Here is a 23,714-nt window from a genome sequence, read left to right on the forward strand (position 1 = left end):
GGTGTAACATACAACAGGGAGGTTGTAAACGTACTTTTCTTTTTCCCGTACAAGAGATGCAATATAAAGTTTTGAACGCCGTGCAAATAATGTATAGATAAGGACAACAAATAAATAAGTGTTATGTTCTGTTTATTTAACTTAACAATGATAAAAAATTACGTTTTTCGCAACTATATCTACTATAATTACATAAACACAACAGAACATAGCCGAGTATCCGCTTTCAAAATATTGGGAGCGGATTGAAATTGCTCCATATTTGAAACTCTCAAAGAAAACATACATATTTTCATACACGGTTTACTCTACATTAATTATTATAAGGGGTTCTTCAAAGTACACAAGTCACGCGCTTTCATTCGTATTTCCACTGTAATTAGAAGCTAGACTAAAATGCTAAAGGTATGGCGGTTAAAGGCCTCCTGACCTCGCTAGTGTGGGGTCAAAGCACGCAAGCGATTGTCCCTAGAACTGTACGTACTGTCTTTTGTGATGATGCAGAATTCCGCGAACCATTTGTTGTGGAATATGAGACAGGAATCAAGTAATTAATGGGTTTTTGTGGAAGATTTGTTATTTTATGAACTAAGGTGGTTTGTTAACTATGTATCTTTGTATTGCTGCGGATGCTAATTGATTATCCACTAATTACTCATAATTATACTTAAGTAATGTATAATAGAAAGAAACGCTACGAATTGAGAACCTCCAACCTCATTTGAAAGCTTCTGTGATATATTAAAACAATTCATTTATGTAGGTAGCCTTTGAGATTTGTGAGCGCTGACCAGGTCAAGCATAAAAAGTTTTTTACGTTGTGGCTATTATAAAAGTCTGTTTTGGTAGTAGGTCACCTGTAGCATTCGTAAGCCCTTAAGGGACTATGATTTTTCTTGTTGCAGTTATCATAAAAGTTTTTTTTGAATAGGAAGCATCTATCGCAAAGCTTTCAATAGACTTGGTCAGCCTTGTGCTCGATACACGGAGTTGTGTGAATTTTAATATTTCTACTTTTTCGATATATCTCATGTCGGAAATAAAAAGAAAATAAAGAAGAGCTTTGTAGCACAGGTAAATATATATCTTGGTTTAAAAGTAATATCAAATACAAAAGATTTAGTAAGTACAACAAAGCCTGATCGCCAATAAAGAAAACATTTTACATTAATCAAGTGTAGTTAATCAAAATACATTTATATTTATTACATACATACTTATGTACGCTTACTCATGTGGCTTCTCTAAATAGGAAAATTATAAGCCAGTAATGCAGAAGCAACTTTAACGAGCACAAAACCACTCAGAGGCAATACATTAAAGCCTTTTAATCTACATGTTCCGCTACATTCGCGACGAGGCTCTCGTAAAACCTGCAGCTCTTGAGTTTTAAAACATAACTCCTAGGAATTGATGTAGTGCTGTTTGACTGCGTTCGACATAAGGGTGCTGTTTTACAAGAGATGTGAAACTATATGACCGATATACTGATATTAAGCTATGTAGCTGCGCGAGGAAGATGCGTTATGAAGCCGCCTGCGCGTTGCAAAGCTGTGGAAGCGCGAGGAAGATGCTCAGCACGATCTATGAAATGTATCGATAGTAGGCTCCGCTCTACACATAGCTACACTACTCGTTACCATCCATAGCAGGAAATCCATCTATCTTCATAGTACATCATACTCGCACTGCTACACAGCTTAGTATCAATGGAAACGGCCATACATACTTTCACAGCAGTAGCTATCTACTACATTTTCGCAGCATAGCTGCATCTCTGGTGGAAAAGCACCTTAAACCGGTACTTCTGTCGCGGTGCAAGATGCATCGTAAAGGTGCGCCTCGTAAAATATCCGGTATAAAGGTCTGAACGAATCTCGTGGGAAGGAAGCATTTTATGTCGTGATAAAATTCTAGTCGTGCGAACTATAAAATGTCTGGAAGGTAGTTTGAACTTTGAAAAATATCGTATGAGTTTATTTATTTCTAGGTAGAGCAAGGTCTTAGAATATAAATAAAGGTCTGCAATATGGAATGGTATCTAAAACAAATAGTTAGGAATGTATCATGACAATAATTGAAAGCAAAATTATAAAGTGCCTTTTATTATACAGGCAATCGTAGGTCAGTTCTGACGACCTTATCTACAATTTAAAATACAGAAGGGAAATTACTTTTTGTAAATAGTTGCGGAAACTCAAATCTGGTAGTTACTTGATCATAAGAATAATTTATTTTAAAGTAAATCCGGCTTACGTACACCTAAAGTAACGCCCCTTTCTAAGGGAACCCCAAACAATATAACTAACGAAACACGATAGTAACGAGTCTGCTATATTTAATACGAGGAGACGGCGTCAGGCACGGTCGATACGTCTCGACGTCGGGAAGAAACGGTTCAGCAAACAAACGTTTCACAAAGGATACTTAGCAAGACTCGAGTGATGCGTACAATGAATCTAGCGTCACTCTGAGTTAGGTAGATGTTCTAGCGACACTCTGAGTTAGGTAGATGTCCTAGCGTGACACTCAGTGAGTTAGGTACAGGTTGCGTGTGCGTGTTGGTAATTTGGTTGGAACATCAAAGCGAGGGTTTTGTATGATGTATACTTTTAAGCGGGTTATGTTTTATTTTGAAGCTGTTACAGCTCTTTAGAGGACAAGAGAATGTTATTTATAGTATTAAAGAAACTTGGCGCTGAATGACCATACAAAATATCATATAAAGGATTATTTCAGAATTTTTTATTTACATTTTCCGTGTTCCTCTAAACAAGATTTAATTATATGCAAAAAGAACATATATCGTTAGTTAAAAGTTAAACAGCATTTCTAAAAAGCAAATACAAGAAAATATTATTAAAATATAACTGTGTCGTTTCTACTACTATTATTTGAGCTGTTATTTATGAAAACATTTGTTCCAGTTATCGTCAACCCAAAAGTTCCACCCGGCAGCAAGGAGAGCGCTAAAAGCTTCAACTTTGATTTCTCATACTGGTCGCACAACGTAAGTATTAACATACATTAATATATTACTTTGTAAATTAAGTAATACATACATTTACGTATAAATTTACGGCTTCACGATGTTAGAGTTTCAATATGGCGACGTAATAAATGTTTTACGTAATAGAGCGAAATATGAACGGGCATATTGTGGAAATTTATGTTGGTTTAGCTACCTTTGATAATTTCATATGAATAGTATAATTGTTATAGCAATGCATATGTTTAGTATACGTTTCGTTTCGAGAATTGGGCGGATTTAATCAATATTGCCAATAGCTCCTAAGAATCAAATTTCCTTAGCAAAATATAATTACTAGGCTTTTGGATTAAATTGGTTTTCCATTATCCTTTAAATAAATTGCTAAGTTTCGTGTTACATTATTGGTCATTAGAGATATTCGAGTTAAGATATGTTTTCTAGCTCTAGATTATAATTATATATGTAAAATAAATGAAGTACCTTCTGCTCACGAATCGAATATTATATTTTTGTTATTCTTTGAGTAAAGTAAACAATGAATGCAAGAACGTTTATATCCTTTACTCATAGACGAATTAATCACTTAAGTCTGAGTGAACAGATAACTTGATTGAACGATTTACAGATTCTTTTATACTTTTCAATCGGTTTTAAATTAATGGATTAAATTCTTGTAATAAATCACTCTTGAAACTAGATGGAATTCTCTCGAATAACATTGCGCATTTTGGAGGGCGGCCATATTGGATTTAACTTGTAATGGATTAAGGGATTAGTTATCTGTGATACATAGGGTCGCTATAAGGCTTCGTTGTTGACAGCTCGTGTTTATCAAACACCTACGACATTCATTATACTTAATGCTTAGTACAAATATTATTAAAGGTATATACTTTGGATTTACATATATGGTTACTGTACCATTAAAACATGGTTTCATGTCGATTAGGTTATACACTAGTAATCTACACTAATATTATAAAGCTGAAGAGTTTGTTTGAACGCGCTAATCTCGGGAACTACTGGTCCGATTTGAAAAATTATTTCGGTGTTAGATAGCTCATTTTATCGAGGAAGGCTATATATCAATTATCATCACGCTACGACCAACAGGAGAGGAGCCACGGGGGTGAAATTTGTAATACAATGGTGAAAATTCGTATTATTGAACAAACAAAACAATAATTAGTGGATATAATTGTGTATTTTGGGAAACAATTTCGAACCCTCATCGCTTCACCACAACGCGGGTTTCAATTGAATCCTGCGATAATTAATTTTGATGCGGCCTTAAACGGTCAACGCTCGCTTGTGATTGTCTGTGGTCACCTCAAATGGCGGGAATATTGACGTGTAATTACAATAGATATTGCTTCTGCGGGTTCGAAAGGATTCGCTTGATAATGGATTTTATAATTGCTACATATAAATATGCATCTATAATACTAAAATGGAAAGGTGTTAGATTTTATTATATGTTTCTATCATGGTAAAATAGTAGGATTAGAGTGTTAGATTTTGTCAATGTTTCCATAATTCCAAAATGTTAGGACGTTAGATTAAATAATATAGGAGGTAAAAGCGTAATTAAAGCGCTAGAAATCTATTTAGGACCACTTTATATCTAAACCTGGTACGATTAGCATCAGAAATGAAAAACGAAGATTATGGATATTTATTATAATTTATGCGGTGCTCTCGGCAACGGCTATAAAGGAATATAAATTATGAGAATATTCAAATGACCATCCTATTATTTCTATAGGATATATTATACTATATACAATTATATTTATAACTTCATAACTTCAGATATCGTTTTATATTCAAACTCAAACATTTATTTATCCAATAAGACTTCTTCTAGAAGCACTTTTGAATCGTCATAACGTATTTTTAACATTTACCACCTATCTGTTACATTGGCATTAGAATATGGAATGTACAATAGAAAATAGGTGTCATACTTATATAATATACATATATGTAATTTGAACCGTATAGGTGCGTATGAAAATTATTAAGTAATACTCCAAAATTCATGAGGCCTCTAAGCCTCCTGCGAGTCATTCAATTTAGAAAATTCAGAACTGCTTTAACTTTTAATGAACATTGTCCACTACATAACACTTATAATATGACACCGCTTTTCATGCTCTACATTTGATAAAGTGCTAAATGAAGTAGCTTCGCAGTCAAGTATAATTATTTTCAGATAGGAGACAATTTCCTTTCGAAGCTTTTAGTAATATGCCTTTGATACCATGCTTTTAATGTCTCTTTATTCTGAAGACATTAAGAGGCATTGTAGTGACAGGAACACTTATGTAAGATAAAGTGTACTTGACTTTATAAATACAGCACAAATTTGGAAAGTGTGAAAGTTAGGTGAAATTCTAAGACAGTGCGCGCACGAGCAACTTTGTCTCCGCAACTATTTTGTCTCCGCAACTATTTTGTCTCTCCACCCATGGGCTAGTATGAAAGTGCGCGCATGTAGCGACGCAACTCCCCATACAATTGATGGGAGAGACAAAATAGTTGCGGAGACAAAGTTGCTCGTGCGCGCTAGCTCTAAGACGTAGTCTTTTACATAGCTTCAGTGACAAAATGAAATCTAATATTGACTATGTATAATGTTATCATTTTTCAATGGTCCATGAATATTAAGGACACTTAGAAAACATTTAGATTAACTATTATTTAAATACTTATTTAAATAGTTGAATATTTTTCTGACGTGCTTTTTATAATAAACTAGCGGTCCGCCCCGGCTTCGCCCGTGGTACATATTTACGTTTTCTCTACATAAAAACCTTCCTCGTACTTCAAGGAATATAATAAAAAAAGAATTATCAAAATCGGTTCAGCCGTTCTCGAGTTATGCGCTTACCAACACATTTTGCGATTCATTTTTATATATAAGATAATGTATTTAATACTTTTCCAACAGCCCAGTGATGCAGATTTCTCTTCGCAAATTATGGTCTACAAAGATATCGGCGAAGAAATGTTACAACATGCTTTTGACGGTAAATATATGATAATTATTAGCGTGCACGTCTATACTCTTTATATATTCTACTTTATAGCAACAAATGTATTAAGTGACGCTTGTAAATTACTGTAAATCTGACGAAAAGTACTTATTCCTATGTTACATTTTCTTCACATATTATTAATTCAAGTGATTAATTTTGCTCTGTATTTTTCTAGATTTTATTAAAATTAAAACTAACTTTTGTCACGGCATCACTCATATTCATAACTATGTATATTTATTAACTAAAACATTGAATCGTCTTGAAGACATAGAATAACTGTAAAAAAAAGACAAGTTATTAATAGAGTTTTTCTTCCAGGCTACAATATATGCATATTCGCATACGGTCAGACGGGCGCGGGGAAATCCTACACCATGATGGGTCGCGGAGAAGACGGCCAGGAGGGTATCATACCGCAGATCTGCAAGGATCTGTTCCGGCGCATACGACAGACGACGTCTGATGATCTTACTTACTCGGTAAGTGTTAAAGTTGGTATGAGATGTAGGTATGTATACAGTGTGTCCGGACATGACATACCGATATTTGAAGGGGCTATTCTCCAGGTATTTTTATCCACAATTCAACCCCTCTACAGTCCCCTACCTCACCCTCCTCAAAATGGTTTTCGAATTTTTTAAAGTATGTTTCATCACTCTCATCAATTAAATTTGTTTAGTGGTCCCTAGAATAACTTATTATTGTTCAAATAACACCAAATTTAGTATTTTGTGATACTCACTTTCGAAGTTATTACAATTTTCATAAATTCACTATCCGAATTGATAGGTTTGCCATTGAATTGTCGATAAAAATACCTGGAGAATAGCCCCTTCAAATATCGGTATGTCATGTCCGGACACACTGTATAATATGTATGTTAAGTGATATGCGTTCAAGGGTTATGATTATGTTTTATAGGGAGAGTTTTCTAGCGAAGTAACAATTACGAAACAAAATCGTCTTAAATAAGTCAATTTATAATTTGGACTTCTGAATTAAAATTGAACCAAGAAAATTTTATTTGTTCGTAGCGTTATCTACGAGCGCGTAGCAAAAAGCTCACTGCTACGTAGCAACGAAAACAGATTACAACTGTATCAAATTGAATCATAATTTTTAAATAATAAATGTTTTCAAAGCTTTTAATAAAAACGTATTTTATATCTATCCATTTTAATTTCATTATGAACACTTCGATAAAATTCGATATATTCTACAGCCGCCACAACTTTTATAGATTTTTCCTTACATAAATCAGTAGGTATTAAAATGTTTCTTATATAATTTAACCTTATTCCACACAGGTGGAGGTCTCATACATGGAGATATACTGCGAGCGTGTCAGAGACCTCTTGAACCCAAAGAATAAGGGCAATCTGCGGGTACGTGAGCACCCGGCCCTTGGACCCTACGTGGAGGACCTCAGCAAACTGGCTGTCATGTCCTATCAGGATATATACGACTTGATCGATGAAGGGAATAAAGCCAGGTAAGGATACTTGTAGGTATTAGGTGAGTCTTAGTGGCTGAGAAAAAAGGTAAAAATGTTGTGCGTACTATTTGTTTTGATAATAATTGATAGGGTTAGTTTTTTGGAGATTACTTGTTAGTGGCTGAAAAAAGGTGAAAAATACATGTATTATTTTTGTAGCTTACTTTCATTAAACTCGTACACCACAATGATAAACTGAATTGAATATGCAAGTTATACGACAGAAGTAAAAGTATGAAATCAAATCATTACTGAACTACCTAAATAATGCTACATTTTATGGGCTAATTTTAAATTTTCGAAATACCTCAAATCTACTGCAATAAATGTTGTTAACATGTTTCCTCTAAACAATAATTCTATATTTATGAAATCACACTAACCTTCCAACTACCCTATTCACAAAAATAATAAAAGTCCGTTACACGCAAACAATTTAAACACTCATAATGCACTATGCAAATAAGTAAAGTGAGGATTAAAATGATGTGTTGAAAGCATTAAAACGGAACGCAAACATCCCTCGCCCTCTGGGAGTACTCGTACAATTAATACAACCTTGACACACTTGACGTTCTGTGTATAATATCCCTTTAGCTTTTTATTGAATGTGGTTGATTTGATAATTTTCTTTGACACAAAACCATAATAAAATTAAAATTATTCGTATTTGCCTGTTGTGATAAAATTTGACAATACAATCAATCATTAATTTTTGAATTTATAAATATTTGAGTTGTTATTACAAAAAATGCCAATGCAAGTAATTATTTTGATTTTTTTTCAATTTATTCAACTAGGATATTTTAGGTATGATCTTGTAAATGGAAACAGTAATATTTAGATATTTAATATATATATTTTCTTTACCAGAACTGTGGCAGCAACAAACATGAACGAGACATCATCTCGCTCTCACGCTGTATTCACCATCTTTTTCACACAGCAGCGGCATGATAAGACTACCAATTTGGTCTCTGAAAAGGTAATTTAATGGAAATATTTTTAGGTTTTTTATCACGAAGAATAGTTTCAGTTTTTGCTTCTTGTTATAAATAGTTATTTATGTGATAAATTACATTCTGTCAGCTTTATGGCAATATGTAAAGCAGTTATTTTGTCAGAAAACTGAGTATATCTTGTATAATATAAAAGTGAAACGCTAAATTTGTTGCTAAATTCAAATTTCGAGATTAGCTGAATCGATTTCTTTAATTTTTTTTTTATAATATTCCTTGAAATACGACGACGGTTCTTATGGAGAGAAAACGTAAACACGGACGAAGCGGAGGCAGACTGCTTAACAGTAAACTAGTCACATGATAAATAATCTATCGAAAATATTATGTTTATTTTAAATATTACAAAGGGATATTATATTTTTTTATTTACATTACGCACAGGTGTCAAAAATCTCGCTAGTCGATCTAGCGGGTTCCGAACGTGCTGACTCCACGGGCGCTAAGGGCACTCGACTGAAGGAAGGAGCCAATATTAATAAGTCGCTCACCACTTTGGGAAAAGTTATATCGGCGCTTGCTGAGATTGTAAGTATATTTTTTATAAGCTTTTCAAAATAATGGAATAGTTCAATTTGTTTTTGTTAATAAATAACTAAAAAGGTACTTGTGTGCATATTTGTGTACTATAATATATCTCTTCGCGGTTGACAATCATAAATTTAGTATGTTTAGAGAAATACGAGTATGGTTAAATACCATTTCCAAAAAAGGACCTCATTTCGAATCGAATTCCTGTTTTTTCAGAAGAAATATACAGATATGAATATATCAATAGAAGTTTTCGTCTTCATTTTATCTTTGCATATACATATTTTGAATTTGGGATGGTGGTAGGAGTAGATTCTTTAATATAAACATACCATTATAAATTAGTTCAAAATATGTGTATTATCAAATTACAAAAAAAAAGAAGAATTATTATTAATATTGCATGTCTAGAATAAAATGTTATTCATGTGTGTTTGTGTCTAATAATAATCATTATTTCTTCAAATAAGAATTCATTATCAATTCATAAATGTCATAATATATTCATTCATTTTATGAAATGCTAAGATATCATCACACTTGATTTATTTCATACTGTCATAATATTTAAGCTATCTATACACAGTAGGTACATATTCCAAAACTGAGACAACTTTTAAGCTACGTAATAATTATGTATTTTCAATAAATGTTTTATTTTAACAGAATATTATCTGAAAGATTAATTTAATTTTTTAATTTGACTTGCAATTTTATCTACATTGCAAGTTAAATGAAAAAAAAATCTTCCTTAATATTCTTTTAATGTACAAGCTGTATACTGTCTTAAATATTTGATAGATTATATCTTTTTAAATGTATTAAACGTAAAATGTAAATTAAAGGAGTCACTTATAGGTACATATTTTGTAAGTCTCAAGTAATACCTTAAAAATTGCTACAAGTAGTACGTAAAAGTTCCTTATTCGCGCTTCCTTCATTCGCGGTTTCACTATTCGCGGATGGAAAAAATGCGACCTAAATCCTGTATTCGCGGCCTAAAATTCGTTATTCGCGGATCGAATCGGTACATCGGTACATACATATATGTATTTACCTAAATAAAAACCATTCGTTATCCTTAGTAAACGCTTGAACTACAACTACGAATTTATAATGTCGACTAAAAAAAATGAAAAACGAGTAAAAAGTGACAAGCCATTGCCTAAACCTGAAGATAATACCTAATTAAATGGTAATTAATAAATATGTTTGGTCAAAAACTTAAATTAAACTGGTTTCTTTATGTATTTGCTTTTTTATTTCGTCACCTAAGAACGTATTCCCTATAACCCCATACAAATTACCATTCCTTATTCACGGTTTCTCTATTCGCAGCACATTTACGGAACCTATTACCCGCGAATAAGGAACTTTTACTGTATGTTTTATACTTATCATTATTATAAACCAAAGTCGTATTAAAAAGTATAATCTATCATAGTTACACAATCATAATCATCTTATTGGCTAAACCAATTACATTACAATCAAGTGTGGTGCTAAAATGAACTCTAACATATGCTAGCTAAATATTATTTTCGAATGTTTGATGCATCTCGTGTACTTGGACAAATTATAGTCGGTAAGTGGAATGTTTGTATGTGGTTGTGTTCGCTTTATTTTGTTTTATTCATGTACACATGTACACACATACATGACACTGATTACGTATGAATCTTTGTATCTGTGTGTTGTATGATGTAGGCGTTTTTTGGAACGAAGTTCCTTATCGCGTGGTGCCAAGTATACGCTAGCTAAAGGGACTAGGTGAGCGTCACGAAACATCCTCACGACACTTTTGATTATCAAAAGTGTATTAGCATTCCTTCACTTATTTAATTTATCATTTAACTCCTAAACATTGTAAATTTATTTAATTAAACCTCCTATAATACTCATTTCAAAACGAAAGGAACTTCGTTACAATCGCGTGTCCCACATGTGATACTTCAGACATTTTTTGTGTGTGTTTCGTTTTATGCTTTAATAATATAAGACAGATTATTTAACAGTTTCGAATGTAAAATAATGTAATTTTAAGCCTTAAGCAGAGTATCGAATATAACAAGGTAATTAACTTCTAGCCTAAAGTTCGAATGAAGTTGTAAGCTTCAGAGATTTTGTTATTAATGGATTATTTTATAAATAGAAAAGGCTTTTAGGCATGATTCAGTATTTTAGTACTTTTACTAAGAGACTTATAAACTTCTTAATATAGCCGAATTCTCAAACGACTTCTTACATTCTCTTGAATAATAATGCTATTTTTAAGTTAAAAGTTATTTTAGGTTTTGAATTCATTAATCTTACGTGACTTGCGAACATTTTATGTAATTTAGATTTTCGTTTATTAATTTTTACTGTCTTACCACAAAAAACTTTAGACAGGGTTTAATTTTAAGCGCGGGTTCTCTTTGATCTTGTCATCATTTTCGTAATTTAGTTTTAGAGAAGTTAAAAAAATACCAAAGAAAATGTCTTTGAGAATTCGGCCAACTCCAAACTAAACAATTGAACTCTAAAATATCTATAATCTATAGGCATCAAAGAGCAAGAAATCAAAGAAAGCGGACTTCATACCGTACCGTGACTCGGTGCTCACATGGTTGCTAAGGGAAAACTTGGGAGGGAACTCGAAGACGGCCATGATTGCTGCTATATCGCCAGCTGATATTAATTACGACGAGACGCTCAGTACATTGAGGTTTGTTTGTGTTTTATCTCACATTTACCCTCTTTTTGTTAAAATTACTTTTTCAAAATTGAAAAAATTGTTCAATTTATTTTTTACACAATAATTTTTCTGAATATCTCAAGCATGATATGCATGCTAGGGAAAATTCAGTTATATTGGATAAATACACAAGAAATTATTATTTGCAATTGCCCGTTATTATAATATGCGATATTTACTGTATTCAAAACTGATTGTACACTGTGTTATGAAACAAATAAACGATTTTTATTTTTTATTTATTTATTTATTTAAATATATTCACATAAATTGAAAGGAAAGTAAGAAATAAATTGCAACGGACCATCATTATATCATTGGTATCAATTGATATCGTATTCATTTGATTATGCCATGTACAATCAAATATTAATTCAAAGGAAATATAGTTAAATACTTGACTATCTCTCCTATAACATTTTATGTGTAAAACAGATATGCTGACCGCGCCAAACAAATCGTATGCAAGGCGGTCGTCAATGAAGACGCAAACGCGAAACTCATCCGCGAACTCAAAGAGGAAATACTCAAACTACGCGAACTACTCAAAGCAGAAGGAATCGACGTCGAAGAGGGTAAGTACCTACTCCCAAACAAAAATCCTCTCCAAATAGGCTTAGCCGTCGTGTGACCACATAGAGCGTCTTGTGAATGTGTCTTAGTAACTAACGATGCTAGATAACGCCACAAACGAAATAATAAATAAGCTAATTCCATACTAACATACCAACTTTTGTTTCCAATCGTGAAGGACCCGACGGTAGAGTCGTTTACGAAAAGAAAGAGACCAGTAAGTAAGATTACAGAGGCTTTCGCATATGTACACCCCACCTGTACCGCTTTGCCTCGGGGTTGCCAGATAATAATGCGAAAAACACTGGCAACCCACACGAAAATAAAGCAATATTGCACTCCTCTCCAAAGCTTGTGGCGTTCTAGGCGTAGATACATTTTTTCACTACATATTAATAATGTCGTAAACGGAATGAAGGCTTCTTTTATTTTTGGTGTTGGGGTATACATATATATGTACGTTGTTTGGGATCATATTTTATATTTATGTAAGTCAAAATGTATTCATTTGTACTGAGTATTTTCTTTATAAATATTAAATTTCACATGTATTACCGAATAGTATATTGGCATGAACGAATTATTCTGATAAAGTACTCGGTATTTCTGCTCGATCTTTCGTTCGCGGCTTTAGTTTATTTCAGCCAATATTAAAGTTACAAGTCGCTGACGGAACAATTGCCATCTTATTAAAGAAAAAAAAATGTCAAAAAGTAATGATTTTTTCTTTGTTACAAGTCGCTAACGAAATTTATTTTAGTAATGACGTCTACAGTCGCTTATAAGAGCTTTGAATCTATGAATTGCATGATTTGATGTGTATTTATAATATTTTATAAAAAAAAAATTGTATCGTCGTAGAAGTTACAGTAATTTAATTTGATATTATTAAAGGTGTCGGTATTATGCTATGACCACCATATAGCAGATATGATATTTACTTTCACAATGGCTTATTAAAATATATTATATTATATACAATATTTATGCCAATACAAAAGAACAAATCTCAATCTATATTATCTATTATAGTAAAATTAAAGAAATCGTATATACATAAATATTTTTTTAATATTTAGAGATTTTTACATGCTATGCATATCTATCAAGCTACGCATACATAAAAAACTACGCATATGCGTGCATCTTACATAAAATTAATAAAATAAAAAAAAAACATATGGGTCCTGATTCTATAGTGTCACAGATTAACAAAACACTAAAACAGTCCCTAATTTATATATTATTCGCGTATAAGAGGAAATAAAAAAAGGGATAGGAATTTTTACAGCTTATAGTCGCATATGTTTTTAACAAGTAAAAAAATTGTTCCTATAACACACAGATGGAGCGATTTGGTAGAAAATCTATATTCAAATATTGCATCTTTTACGGACCAAAAAAATATCAATTGACGATAGAATCAGGGCACCACACAACACTACAACACCAAATTGCATACAAAAACACATTTAAACTCCACATTTGAACAGGAGATCAATCGCCAATGCGCAAGAAGACAGAAGAAGAAGAGATGATGTCGCCGAAACTGTCTCGAGCGGCGACGACTATAGCAGAGGAGGCGGTGGACCAGTTGCAAGCGTCTGAGAAACTTATTGCTGGTAAGTTTGTAGTTATTGGTCGTTTAGACACATTTGAACAGGAGAAACTTTCTAATGCGCAAGAAGCTCAAAGAAGAAGAGATGATGTTGCTGTTATTTGAGGGTTTGGTATTAGAAGTGGGATAGTGGAAAATTTGTGAATAAATGAGTAATTAAAATGTCTCAAAATAAAATTAGGGACCGTATCTAGTGTCTTCAATAGGTTTAAACTTAAAATAAATATGTACTATAAATCAATTCGTCGAATTGATACTTTACAGAATATCATATTTTGTTCAATTCACTGACTATTGCGTTCAATTGACTGTCAAAATTTGTTTCCTTTCAATGCAATACATTTTTCTAAAATTTTTAACCATTTTTTGTATAATTTGATAAATATTTTAATCCCCATAACACACCATAATAATAACTCAACTATTCATCCCAAACAGAACTAAACGAGACCTGGGAGGAAAAACTCAAGCGCACGGAACAAATCCGAGTGCAACGCGAAGCGGTATTCGCTGAGATGGGTCTAGCGGTCAAGGAGGGGATCACTGTAGGTGTATACTCGCCTAAGAAAACACCCCATTTGGTCAATTTGAATGAAGATCCTAATCTGTCGGAGTGCCTCATTTATTATATCAAGGATGGTGAGTGGATTATGGCTAAAATGTTTGAGTAAGAAAATGCTTTTTTTTATCGAAAAAGCACGGCATTTGAAATAAGAAAAAGGCTAAAAGCGTAAATTATTGTGATAATCTTTAATGCATTTTCATTTTTAGCTATTTAGTATAAATTACCTCATTCTTATAAATAATACAAAATTAAATCTGTCAAAAACAACAAAAAAAAAAATCATCAGTTGAAGTAATTTCAAACTCGATTGTTTTACCGACAAATATCTGTAGTATCTTGCCAATCGTAACTTATTATTATTTTCTAATAAAGCCATTTACAATAATAATTTACCTATATTTCATTTTCTACAGGTGTAACTCGCGTTGGTACAGCAGAAGCGAATGTGCCACAAGACATACAACTCTCCGGCTCACATATAGTCAGCGAGCATTGTATCTTCGAGAATACAGATGGAGTTATATGTCTGATACCGCATCGTGGTGCGCTGGTGTATGTTAATGGACGAGAGGTGAATTGAGCTTTATTTATTATGGTGTAGAGTTGATTTTTGATTGTATTAAACTTTGACTCGTGTGTGAGAAGTAAAAAATATGCTTAGTCTAAAAACTTGAAACACCAGTTTATTAAAAAGATGACTAACGTTGCAAATTGAATCGTTAATAAAATATAATAAACATGAAATTAATATAAAAATTCGTATGGCTTGGAACGCTAGTTTTTTTTCAGTTTGAGTCAAAATAATATTTTTGAATTATTGTTTGTCCTCACTCCTCAACCAAATATTATATTCAACTTATTCGACCTTATTGGTTGTTTATAACCAGAATAATTATATTCTAAAGATATAATCATTCCCAAAATAAATATAAATACCATCTAAACCAGGTAAACGAGCCAATAATCCTGAAAACCGGGTCCCGTGTGATCCTGGGCAAAAACCACGTGTTCCGTTTCACGCATCCCGGACAACCGAGAGAGGAGCCGCTTAACAAACTTATCACGGACACTACTGATACTGAAGTTCCAGAGAGTGAGTTGTTATTTACAAGATATATACTGTCTTACCACAAAAATCTTTAGACAGGGATTAACTTTAAGCGCGGGTTCTCTTTAATCTGGTTTTGTATTTCACATAGACAACTATTAAAGTGACTGTGTTTAAATTTTTTTGTGGTAAGACCAACAATGTTTAGAGAGAGATTGTTAGATTGATAAATTGTGCCTGAAATTGAGTTGCTCTATAAGATATATTTTGGAAATATATTTTTGGACTATAACGGCAATGTGTCCTATAACAAAATTTGTAAATTTAACTTTAGTAATTATTTAATAAGATATTAGATAAATTACATCTAAGGCTGGTTGCAGAGCTAGACCGACCATCAGTGCGTACGTCAGTCGCGCTTGTCATATGTATGGAAATTCATAAAACCGTTCATAGCTAGACCGACCATACGCACGCGTATTGTCATGCGCACTAGTGTCATAGTCATACAATTGTTGATGCGTATCGTCAGGACCGACGGTACGCACTGACGGTCGGTCAAGCTCTGCAACCAGCCTAACTCTGCAGAATGTTCAAATTCATCTCTAGAAATTCGATAGTGAAATTAAAATAAACATACTAAATTTACTTTATCTGACAGCAAATTTTGGAAATCTATATAACTTTTTAAAAGGAATCAGAAATAAATAAATAAATAAATAAAATGAAATAATCCTTTCTTCAAACAGAAGAAAGCGCAACGGAAACGGTAGACTGGGACTTTGCGCAGTGCGAGCTACTAGAAAAGCAAGGCATCGATCTCAAGCAAGAGATGCAGAAACGACTCTGTGCGCTCGAGGAGCAGTTCCGCAAGGAGAAGGAACACGCTGACCAGCAGTTCGAGGAGCAGAGAAAGGTCAGATTTAAGGGTGTTTGATGGCTTTGTAAGTTCAAACTCAATTACAGATTATGTTTGATGAAAGAGATTTTATGTAAATATGTCAATATGAAAAGCTACCCGCCTAAAATTGGCAATAAGGAAAAATAGCATAGTTTCAGTTTCTGTTCGATTTCCGGATAAAAACTGTTCTATTAAGTATATTATGTTATATGTTTCTCAGGTCTCAAACTATCTGTTATTATAAGTTTCGTTTAAATTGGTTTAATACTTTAAGCGTGAAGAAGAGATAGAGAGACAGGGCTACTTTCGCATTTATAATATAATAAAAATAAATATATTAATATAATATTATAAATAAATAAAAAGTAGGGATTAATTTCCTACTCAGCGACTTTTTTATTTGAGCAAAAAATTTTTGAGCATTTTATATAAATTTGTGTATTTGAATATGGACCGTACTTAAATATGGAAAGTATGGGCTTACCATGGACGCGTGTGACTATGCTGCCAAGACGTGATGGAATCGATGTGATCAATGGCATCAGCGAGTAGACATGCGCCATGCCTCTGATCACATTGATTGCATATCTTGTTTAATAGCATAATTGGGACAAAATTATCACATAATTACAACAGGAATCGAGTGCCCAGTAATCTCTTTCATATATTTCACCAGTTATCCTGATTTTTTTACTTAATTTTAAGTTTAAGTGTTTTTTTGAGTGGCTCATAACTGACTTACTTCTTTTATATTTTAATTTTTATACCATGCTATGTCTAATGTTTACTTCTTTTGTATTTTATACCATGTTGTCTTAAAATACAACTTTATTGAGCTACATGAAGGTCTTAAATTACCTTAATATAATACAGAACTACGAAGCGCGTATCGACGCGTTGCAACGTCAAGTGGAGGAACAGAGCGTGACTATGTCTATGTATAGCTCTTACACGCCTGAAGACTTCCATAATGATGAAGATATATTTGGTAAGTAATTTTGAAAACGTGAGTTGTATAATTTTGATTCAAGACTATAGTTTCAGTATTAATACCTTCGAAATAATCAACTTCATATTATTGTAATCTTGTTGGTTGTATTGTGATTTGTGGAGCATATAAATTTTACTTATTATATTATGATAAAAAATAATTGTGTTCTTAAAAATATAAGACGCAATCCTACGTAGATTACAAAAGGTTTCCACGATTTCAAAATTTACAGTTTATAAAGTCTAAAACTTTTGTAATATTTATCAAACTGAAATATCTTTTTCTGGATGGTCATAATATATTCTAATGAAAATAATTATTTTTGCACAGTGAATCCGCTATTTGAGACAGAATGCTGGTCAGCCCGCGAAGTGGGCCTGGCAGCGTGGGCCTTCCGCAAGTGGAAGTATCATCAGTTCACCTCGCTACGTGATGATTTGTGGGGAAATGCTATCTTCCTCAAGGTTAGTACTAGAAAAAAAAAGACGGGTTGCACTCCGGGAGTGCCGGCAGAAGTGAAAACTTGATTATTAACGTTGAGCATGTTTGATATTTTGGAATGGTATCCGTCTTACGCTTTTTCGATCAGGTCACGTGTCCTGACGCGAGTTTAAGATTTTATACCCATTACAGAAAAAGTGCTCAACGCCGCTAAAGAAGTTTTCACTTCAACAAGGTTAGCAAGTTAACTGTATACAATAAATACAAGGTGTCTTTGATAGAGGGGATAGTTTTTGTTTCTTAGGGCACACAATTGATCAAATGTTAACGATTTTTTTATGTCTATTTGTATGTATTACAAAATATGTTAATCGCTGAAGCTTTATAATTAACTGGCCACCTTTATTAGCCTTAGATGTTGTTACTATTAAGAGAAATGCGCTGGTATTTCTTTAAATAGTAACAACACATGTACCTATATAGGTAAGTACTTGTTACAAAAACAACAACATAATAACATCCTATATAATGTCCTAATTATTTTCAAATCTACCAGGAAGCGAACGCGATATCCGTAGAACTGCGCAAGAAAGTGCAGTTCCAATTCACTCTCCTCACCGACACGCCATATTCCCCCCTACCCGCGGAACTAGCGCCACGTGATGACGCAGACGACGAGTATAGGCCCAGCGCCCCTACTGTGGTTGCTGTAGAAGTTACTGACACTAAGAATGGTGCTACACACTATTGGACACTCGAAAAGTTGCGGTAAGTCCCCACTTATACTTTTATCCCCCCGGATAAATGGCATAATTAGTAGGGGAAGGGAAAAATACCAAATATTAATCGCCAAATGGGGGGTTTTGTGTGGGTGTGTGTGTTTGATATGTGGAAGTAGGTGTTAGCGCATTAGTGATGTGGTAGTGATGGATGATGCGTTAAGTGTAGTGTAGATAGGTAGGATAGGTGTAGTATTCGGAACTAGCGCCACGTGATGACGCAGACGACGAGTATAGACCCAGCGCACCTACTGTTGTTGCTGTGGAAGTTACTGACACTAAGAATGGTGCTACACACTATTGGACGCTCGAGAAGTTGCGGTAAGTACCCTTTTATCCCCTCCGGACAAAAAGATAAATTAGTAGGGGAAGATACATTTGATTGGGAGGCTTTCTCCCCGTGACTTTGCTGGTTGTAAAGTAATAGATGGTATAATCACTAAATCAAGTTTTAAATCCTGAATTTTATGGGTGGTAATGTGTGAGTGACTGTATCGTTTTAGTCATTGTTTAAGAAATTTTGTTTGGATTTTGCATGGATAGTGTTAAATGTAAAGAATTTTGGAAAATAGTAAATCAAATAGGTATCAATTGATAAGTAGATGTAAATTACACATAGATATTATATCTAAATGTAAATGTAGATCAGGTAAATGTATAGTGAGCATAAACAAAATAATTTTGAATGGATTTATGCCTATTGTTAAATAGGCTGAATGCATGTGGTTGTGTGTATAAAAAAGATAGGTTATAATATTATATTTTTTTATTAATCTTAATCTTTTATTGTGTGGGAAATGTAATATTATTTAATGTATTATGACGTCACTTCTAAAAAACTGATGAATGTTTTTGTTTTATCAATACATTCTTTAAAGAGCAATTTCATCTTGACACTCGCTCTGTGAAACTTGCTGTTTATTAGATTTTTATATTTAACTAATTAGAATTAGGTATGTGAAAATATTTATGTAGTTGTTGAATAATAATAATATAAATAGTTGGCTAAAAATGAATTAGATTTTCTTACGATTATTAAACTTTCCAATACGTATTACTTTTCTCAATGGAATAATAAATATTCTGTAAAAACTTCGCTACATTTCCTCTTATTTATTTGGTTTAATATTTATTGTATTTTATTTTATTGTTTAAATTATTTTTTGTTTACTTTTGTTTTATTTTGCATTTATTTACAATTATGTTTTACAATTTATAATTTAAACCACTACGTTAAATAATTTATGCTGTAGCCTTTTATTTGTTATATATTTATTTGTTTTTGTAAAAATATACTATACTATAATGTCGTAGGTAAGTACATTTTAGACATTAACATATAGTTCGCGACGTTAAATATATAGCGCTTGATTTAGTTGCTGCTTATTTATATTATTTTACAAACGCTTTTTATTCGAATGTATACAAATATATCTATGACGCGGTGACGCTGGCAACATTGGTCTTAAAACCCTGTGAACTTTTTCGACATCAATCGAAAAACATTGGAAAAAGTTTTTTGAGGTTAAGTCTGTGGTCTTAGGCTAATGGAAAATATCTTTTCCTATTAACATATAGGTTAACAGAAGTGGTTAGTTAGTGGGGAATGTTAGGTTAGTTTCATAGATAGGATATTTGAACGATTAGGTTAGTATAGGGGCTCGAATATCCGGAGAGATAGATTAGGTTACTGGAAGTTTCTGTTTACTGGCAGAGTTAGGTCAGTTACGGGTTGCTAGACTCCAAGGCGTATATTTCCATAGCCATCGGCTGGAGCTGATGCGCCAGATATACAACATGAACGAGGGCGCGTGCCCCGAGGAGGAGGAGCCCCCCGAGAGACCGAGCGGGGTCCGAGCGGACCCCGACCTGCTGCAGTGCCTGTCCGCCGCCGCGCACCACACGCGCCTCTCGCTCGCCAACTTGTTGCCTTCGAGGTTTGTACCTCAAGGGAGAAACAACGGCGTTTCCGACCAAATTTTATCGTACAGGATAGGCATTGGCTGTGGGATAGCCCGTTTTGTTTCTGCCTGCTCATGTTTGGTCGCAGTCGGCCACGCTAAGCTTTTCACCGCTATGGGTGTACGTGTGATCGTCGAGTTTAAACGTGTGCGTTGTTTGCGTAAATTCCACTATCGCTTTGCAAAGCTCAGAAGAATTTTAATTGGTGCGTTCTTTGGTTACTTTGAAATAAATGCACGCGGTTCCACATATGTGATGTGTACGTGTTTCACGTAGCAAACAAAACTAGTCCATGTAACATTGGTTGTAAGGTATATTATTGAGCAGCATCCTAGAATCGAAATTATTTAGCATTTCTGATTATTAAAGCTCGCATGTGCTACAGCTTTAGATGCTATAAAATGTATTTACCTACTCATTACTACTCATTACTACGCACGTGTACGTTTAGATTAGGTGCGCAAATTGAAAACTTAATGGTATGACAATAAGATTCAATTTTGACAGGCAACGTTTGGAGTTGATGCGCGAGATGTATCACAACGAAGCCGAACTGTCACCGACTTCACCAGATCATAACATTGAGTCAGTTACTGGTGGTGATCCATTCTACGACCGATTCCCATGGTTCCGTTTAGTTGGACGGTAAGATTTAATAACTTATATGTAACTAAGTTTTCGCAATAACTAAACAATGTATGTACTCCAAGTTTTTTTTAATTAAGTTGAACTTAATTTCAGAAAATATATTTTTACTATTTTATCATACGTTTAAACAGAAAGTAATTTTAATAATGTTTACAGGAGCTTTGTGTATCTTTCGAACCTCCTGTACCCGGTTCCCCTCATTCACAAGGTGGCCATAGTGAACGAAAAAGGAGACGTGAAGGGCTACTTGCGTGTAGCCGTACAGGCGGTAGTCGACGCTGAGAAAAGTAAGTGCTATAGATAAAATTCCAGACTATAAAAAAGTATTTGGAAAGTAAACAAATTGACTCGAAGGACCAATTTAAGAAGGACCATACATTTAAAAAAAAATGTTTATTTCTTTTAAACAAGTTTTCATCTTGGGTTGGAAGCCTTCGCCCTTCATTTAAGTGATAAATTTCACTTGTGTTAGAAGGCACATTTATTTATTAAATTTTTACGTAGATTACTCGAAGGATCAAACATACATTGCTACAATTACTTTCTTTTAAATTAGATAACATGTTACTTAATGTTTTTAATGGTTATAAATGAGATCAAATTACAAATAAATATTATTACTATTTCAATTTTGTATTTTTTGCATAGATAACTCAGAATTCGTAGCGGGCGTGAAGCAGTCCGCGAAAATTTCGTTCGATGACGACATCGTGCCAACTCGGTCACGATTGAAGACCTTATCCACTGTGGAGAAAAATAATGCGATGAATCTAGAGGATCGACCTGAACAAGATTCTAATATCAAAATTGAAGGTAAGGATTCGAAATAAACATTTTTTTTGCATTTCAGTATCCTATATCTGTCTAAACATTTTCTAGAATTATTGGCAAAGTCTTTGACATCTACACCATTTTCCCTAAACAGTTCTGCATAGCGATCGTTGTTCAGAAGATATTTCGTCTCAAATGAAAGCTCGTGACCAATTGCCCCAAACTTTTCCATTAACCCAGAAATGTTTTGGTTTAAAACTTTAAGTTTGACTTACCTCCTCATCTTCCAAACGTGTTTCCTCGCTTTCAAAACTAGCAGCAGGGCAATGAAATTAAATCAAACAATAAGTCCGCATTATCAGAACTATCGACAGCAAACGCCCAGAACTAACCGATTCCTCACCTTAAACGTATATGTTGTTCATTAGCTTTACTGTATCTTATCCCCAGAACTAGCAGCCGCAGAATGTGACGCAGACAGCGGCCGTGGAGACAGTTCCTTAGCATCAGAGCTGAAGGAGGAAGAACTGCCAGAGCACCTGGCGCCAGGTCGTGAGTTCACGTTCCGTGTCACCGTGCTGCAGGCGCATAGTGTTGCTACGGACTATGCGGACGTGTTCTGCCAGTTCAAGTAAGTGCTATAAAAAATATGACTCGCAGGACCAAACATACATTTTTATCTATTTTACCTATGGATAGTGCGAAAACAATACAAATTACTTATATGTATTATTTATATATGAAGTGTATTCTGTGAAAGAATATGTCTATGTTGACAATAAAAAAAAATACAATAATTAAATTGATATTAAGGAAATATAAGACGGAAATAAAAGAGCTACAGAGCTTCTTGGGTGCTCTGTAAAAACTTTTTCTGATGGTCAAAAATTTTTAATCTAGGTTCAATCATGTTTCAATACGTTCAATTGTTTTAATTTTTGTTTGTTATGGTAGGTTCACTATTATTGCCACTTTGTTGCTTTTGGAAGTTCAAATTTTCAAATTCCGAGAAAATTTTGAAATTTCAAAATTGAAAAAGATCAAAGGATTGCTATTCAAATTCAACTTGTTTATGTACATAATGTTAAGTGTCTGGACACTTGATCCTTACAATTTATTTTAATTTATAGTTTCCTGCATCGCAACGAAGACGCGTTCTCAACAGAGCCAGTTAAGAACGCCGGTAAAAACACGCCGCTTGGCTTCTACCATGTACAAAATGTAAGTTTAAATGCTGTTATGATTAAAATTATTTATCAACTATATATATATATTTATTGACAGAATTACTGTTATATTTTCTTTTGTCATAGATTACTGTGCCAGTAACGAAATCATTCGTGGAATATATCAAGACGCAACCAATCGTATTTGAAGTGTTCGGACACTACCAGCAACATCCATTACACAAGGTATGTTAAAAACGTTAAATATTTCTTTGTGATTGTGTCTGTTCTGAAATATAATTATTAAGTATTTGAAGTTCATATCTGAAAAAAGGAACATTTTATTACACCATAAAATAGGATGGTTACATTAACATGAAAACTTGTGCCTAAAATTATAACTGTATGCTCATAGGCACAATTGCCAGAGGAA

The 23,714-nt window shown here is 33.5% G+C and overlaps 1 protein-coding gene across 1 annotated transcript in view; it reads left to right on the top strand.

The window, feature by feature from the left end:
• unc-104 (kinesin family member unc-104) overlaps nucleotides 1-23,714 on the top strand; it is a 43,077-nt gene that overhangs the window by 9,499 nt on the left and 9,864 nt on the right. The window contains exons 3-26 of the mRNA XM_090111624.1: nucleotides 2,928-3,010; nucleotides 5,946-6,024; nucleotides 6,355-6,515; nucleotides 7,344-7,528; nucleotides 8,405-8,516; nucleotides 8,935-9,078; nucleotides 11,625-11,788; nucleotides 12,254-12,393; nucleotides 12,570-12,608; nucleotides 13,885-14,013; nucleotides 14,448-14,648; nucleotides 14,988-15,145; nucleotides 15,523-15,667; nucleotides 16,372-16,538; nucleotides 17,397-17,511; nucleotides 17,845-17,978; nucleotides 18,512-18,723; nucleotides 20,498-20,671; nucleotides 21,204-21,341; nucleotides 21,501-21,631; nucleotides 21,993-22,157; nucleotides 22,566-22,746; nucleotides 23,246-23,336; nucleotides 23,429-23,527. Of these exons, the coding sequence (XP_089967750.1) occupies nucleotides 2,928-3,010; nucleotides 5,946-6,024; nucleotides 6,355-6,515; nucleotides 7,344-7,528; nucleotides 8,405-8,516; nucleotides 8,935-9,078; nucleotides 11,625-11,788; nucleotides 12,254-12,393; nucleotides 12,570-12,608; nucleotides 13,885-14,013; nucleotides 14,448-14,648; nucleotides 14,988-15,145; nucleotides 15,523-15,667; nucleotides 16,372-16,538; nucleotides 17,397-17,511; nucleotides 17,845-17,978; nucleotides 18,512-18,723; nucleotides 20,498-20,671; nucleotides 21,204-21,341; nucleotides 21,501-21,631; nucleotides 21,993-22,157; nucleotides 22,566-22,746; nucleotides 23,246-23,336; nucleotides 23,429-23,527 (3,347 nt within the window). The remainder of the gene's footprint in view (nucleotides 1-2,927; nucleotides 3,011-5,945; nucleotides 6,025-6,354; nucleotides 6,516-7,343; nucleotides 7,529-8,404; nucleotides 8,517-8,934; nucleotides 9,079-11,624; nucleotides 11,789-12,253; nucleotides 12,394-12,569; nucleotides 12,609-13,884; nucleotides 14,014-14,447; nucleotides 14,649-14,987; nucleotides 15,146-15,522; nucleotides 15,668-16,371; nucleotides 16,539-17,396; nucleotides 17,512-17,844; nucleotides 17,979-18,511; nucleotides 18,724-20,497; nucleotides 20,672-21,203; nucleotides 21,342-21,500; nucleotides 21,632-21,992; nucleotides 22,158-22,565; nucleotides 22,747-23,245; nucleotides 23,337-23,428; nucleotides 23,528-23,714) is intronic.

The sequence above is a fragment of the Colias eurytheme genome, chromosome 17 (genome assembly GCF_061535395.1).
Source record: "Colias eurytheme isolate Ceu_HAF_F1 chromosome 17, ilColEury1 Martin Lab GWU primary, whole genome shotgun sequence".
Lineage (NCBI taxonomy): Eukaryota > Metazoa > Arthropoda > Insecta > Lepidoptera > Pieridae > Colias > Colias eurytheme.